The sequence below is a fragment of the Arachis stenosperma genome, chromosome 2 (assembly GCF_014773155.1).
Source record: "Arachis stenosperma cultivar V10309 chromosome 2, arast.V10309.gnm1.PFL2, whole genome shotgun sequence".
Classification (NCBI taxonomy): domain Eukaryota; kingdom Viridiplantae; phylum Streptophyta; class Magnoliopsida; order Fabales; family Fabaceae; genus Arachis; species Arachis stenosperma.
In genome coordinates, this window is record NC_080378.1 from 53,809,372 (window position 1) to 53,813,712 (window position 4,341).

The 4,341-nt window shown below is 33.0% G+C and overlaps 1 protein-coding gene across 1 annotated transcript; it reads left to right on the forward strand.

Moving 5' to 3' along the window:
- The first annotated feature begins 3,402 nt into the window (after positions 1 to 3,402).
- On the forward strand, positions 3,403 to 4,013 carry LOC130962892 (uncharacterized). Its single transcript, XM_057889048.1, has one exon. It carries the CDS (start codon positions 3,543 to 3,545, stop codon positions 4,011 to 4,013), a length of 471 nt encoding a protein of 156 aa, XP_057745031.1. The 5' UTR covers positions 3,403 to 3,542.
- The last annotated feature ends 328 nt before the right edge of the window (positions 4,014 to 4,341 follow it).

Below are 4,341 nucleotides of genomic sequence, written 5' to 3' on the forward strand. Positions count from 1 at the left end.
CATCCTCTTTAGAAATTGATATATGATTTATCAATTATCACCCTTGAACTAATTCCTATATGGCAGAACCAGAACACCATAAAAAAAATTTTTTGGAATGAATACCATCAATTTTTAAGAATGTTGGGCTTAGATTAACCATCTTATTTATATGAAAATAAACATACGTCTTATACTACCAATATACATTACGTACCTTATTAGACTTTTCACCTTCAACATCCCAAAAATTGAAAAGATTGTCACTTGAATGGATGGTATTGTCATTGGTAAAGGATGCTGGGGAATGAGAAACCGGTTCACCAAAATGGGACTCCATTGAAAGGGCTATAAGAGGTTATGTAATCTTGAAACGGCAACTGACGATTGGATTTTTGATGGTTTAGAATTTCTCAAATAAAATCTCGTTGTAAAGTATAATCTCTAAACCAATCGCTAATCCTTTCATACAAAAATTTGTTTGTCACAAGTACAAACCCCTAAAATCTATAAACCGAAGTATTTAAACCTCGGGTCGTTCTCCCTAGGATTTACAATAAAGTGTCTTGTTATTGGTTGTGAGTTGTATTTGGGGTTTTAGATGAGAAACATGAATAGTAAATGGTAAGAAAATAAACTAGCAACTAACAAAGCTCTTGGCAAGATGTGAGAATTAGAAGTCCTATCCTAGTTACCATTCTCAATTGTGATGAGAATTGTTCATTGCTACCACTTAGTTAGCCTCTAACCATGGAGGAAAGTCAAGTGGATGAATCAATTTGATTCCTCAAGTCCTAATCAACTCCTAAAGGAATGACTAGCTTTAGAGGCATTCAAATCAATTAGCAACTTCTAATTATCAATCAACAAAGGAGTTAGATAACTCAAGAGTCACTAATCACTCTACCTAGGCCAAGAGGAACAAAATCTACACTAAAATCCAACCAAGCATTTTATCAAACACTTGGAAGGCATAAAAGGAAAACATAGTAAATCAACAACAAGAATGAAATCTAACAACAATTATTGAAAGGAATTAACAACAACAATCAAAAGAAACACATTTATTATGAATTACTTTTATTGAATTGAAAGAGAGTAAAAGAAACAATACTAGATCTATAACAAAATACAAGAACAACATAAAGGAAATTGCAATAAAAGAATGGAAGAAGAATGAATGTAACAACAAGGAATTGAGAAGATAGAAATAGAAGAAGATGAATCTAAATCTCAATCTAAGAACTAAACCTAATCCTAATCCTAATTCTAGAGAGAAGTGAGAGCTTCTCTCTCTAGAAACTAACTCTAACTAAAACTATCTATCTCTTTAGTCTATGGATGTGAATGTGTGTTAATCCCCTTCAATCCTTGGCTCTTATCTGCATTTTGGCGCCAAAGTTGGTTGCTAAAACCTTCCAAAATCGCCAGGCACGTGTTGTAATAAAAGAATCACGTGCAGGCTACGACGCGTGCGCGCACGGTACGCGTGCGCGTCCCTGGCTAATTCTGCGATGTGTGCGCGAGCGCCTTGTGCGCGTACGCGTGCTTGGCCGAAATCAATTCTTTGCCTTTTTATGTTTCTCTCCACTTGTATGCTTCCTTCCTTGCTTCCTTTGATCCATGCCTAGCCTATTTCATCCTGAGATTACTAACAAACACATCAAGGCATCTTATGGAATCAAAGAGGAAATAGAATTCATCAAAATAAGGCTTAAAAGCATGTTTTTACACTTAAGCACAAATACGGGAGAGATAACAAAATCATGCTAATTTATAGGCTAAATGTGACAAAAGGTTATCAAAATACTCTAAATTCAATACAAGATAAACCCTCAAATTGGGGTTTGTCAGCAACCACAACTCTCCCTTGTATTTTGGTCGGATCAGCCGAAGACGATGCGGGGGTGACGATGACCACATTGGGCTTCGATGGACTGCACGGTTCTACTGAATCGGCAGTGGGAAGAAAAACCAAATTTAGGAGACGACTGACTGTTTGGTGGATGGGGTAGAAGGCGGTGGCGACGGCTGCGGAGGTGCGTCGATGGCTTGAGTTCGGCTGGGGGAGTGTGCAGCGAGAGAAGATAAGCTAGTTGGAGAGTCAATGTGAAAATTCTTATTTTTTTGAATTTTAAATTTGATTATTATTATATCTTAATTATTAATACCACTAATTAAATTTAATATTAATTTACTTTTTTAATCGTATTATTGACATTATTCAATAATTTTATTGGTTACCTATATTTTTTCTAACAATAAATTAGTAATTAGATGATCAATTCAGTTCTCAAAACCTTGGTTACATTTGAGAGTTGACTAACAACAAACAACTTCATGATCAATATTGTCCATAACTTGAAGATACTTCCACATGTTCACTTAAAGTGCCACCAATCTTCTCTCAACATCAACACCACCCGAGAATAGGGAAGGAGAAGGGATTGGGAGACTGTGAGTAAGGATAAAGAGTATTGGAAATTGGAAATAAGATAAGGTAAGAGTTAGAAATTGAAAAAAAAAAAAAGAGATTGAATAAATAGTTTAAAATTTTTTAATAATTTTTTAAGATTTAAGTAGTTTTCTTTATTAATATCTATTTTTATAGTTATAAGTTAGTTTAATTTTTTTTATTAAATTTGTCAATGCTATAATTTATGTGGTTTAATTTAGTACTTTATTCATAGTTTAATACATTTTACGCATAATTTTTTTTTAAATTTTTACTTTTATTTCCTTCATGTGAAGTTTTAAAATATTTGTTAACAAACTTCTTAAATTAACATTTTGGATGAATTACTTCTTTGTTTCTTATTATTTTATCTTGACTTTTTTTTTCACAATATATCTGTCATTCTTTTCCTTTATCCAAAGAATTATTACTACTTATACTTAGTCTATAAAAACATTTAAAAATATTTTATTATTTTCAGTTTCATTAGTTAATTAAGAGTTATTTAGTAATACTATTTTTAGATTACACATAAACTCATGTTTCTAACAATTACATGTTCTAAATGACAAGTAAAGAAGTATAGAGAATGGGGAAAAAAACCAAGAGTTTGATATAGACAAGAGACAAGCCTGGATAATGTTAAATAATAATTTGCAAAAGAAAATTACCTTTCCAATTTCCACATTAGCCTCCATCCCGGTCCCTTATAAACACCAATATATATTTTAATATGCATAACACGGCCGCATTTATTTTAGGCTATCTAACTTTTGCCTAACATGCAGCATAAACTCTCACACATTCAATTAAATTTAACAAACCTTACTTTACCAAAATATATATAGTATAGGAGAAATTCTAAGGTGCAAATCATCATACATCATCATATCATAACGTGACAAAAATCCCACACTATAAAAAATAAAATCCATTCAACCACCCTTTATTCCCACAACCTTAATTGATTCTCTTTCAATCCAAGGACAAATCCTTTCATTTCCATTCTCTTCCAAATTTCATCACATACCCCATACAGAAAATAAGAACAAAAGAAAATAAAAAAATTCATTAGAAGAACAACACAACTACACAGGCAGTTGTAAGAATGAATTCGATCTGCATATCTAACTGTATCAATGACACACGTGATTCTCACATTCGTGCCAACTATACGAACCTGTATAAGTGGCCAGAATCAGATGTAGAGTTTGTTAGGTCGTTGAGCCACGAGGGTAGGAGGAGATGCCACGTGTACGGTCAGGATCACCCGAAGGTGGTGGATAGCATCTCATGTAGGCAGATGTACCTTAGGAGCTACCAGTTTTCAAGGAAGGAGAGTGTCCCTCAAAAGACAAAAAGGTGTTTTAGGAGGGTGAAGGAGAGAGTAACACGTGGCAACCATGGTGGTTGGAGGAACAACTGCAGAAAGAGGATTATTGGTAGACACCATGGTAGGAGGAACAAGTGTCTGGTTTGGAGGAGACTGAAGCAAATTTCGTGTGCTGCTTTGTTTAGGATATTCAAGAAGTTATTGTCTTTTGCTGCCAGTGTAGATGTTGTGAAGTGGGGAGATTGATTACTTTTTGTTTCCCAAATATTTTTTTTTATTAATTTAAGGTTGTGGTTTCCAATTTGATCTTTTTAAAATTTTTATTTATTTATTTAACTTTCTGGTGCAATTTTCTTTCTCTAATCTATTTTTTGTGGGTTCGGTTTGCTGACCATGTGAATGTGAATGTGAATGTGAGGATATTTAAATGGAAATTCATCTTCACACTTGACAAGTGTTTCATTTTTTGTGTTAATTTATGATCATGTTTGGTGTTAACAAAAAATCAACCATTAAATCAGTTATTAATAATTTCATATAAAATATATATTAAAATATAAAATACATATTAAAA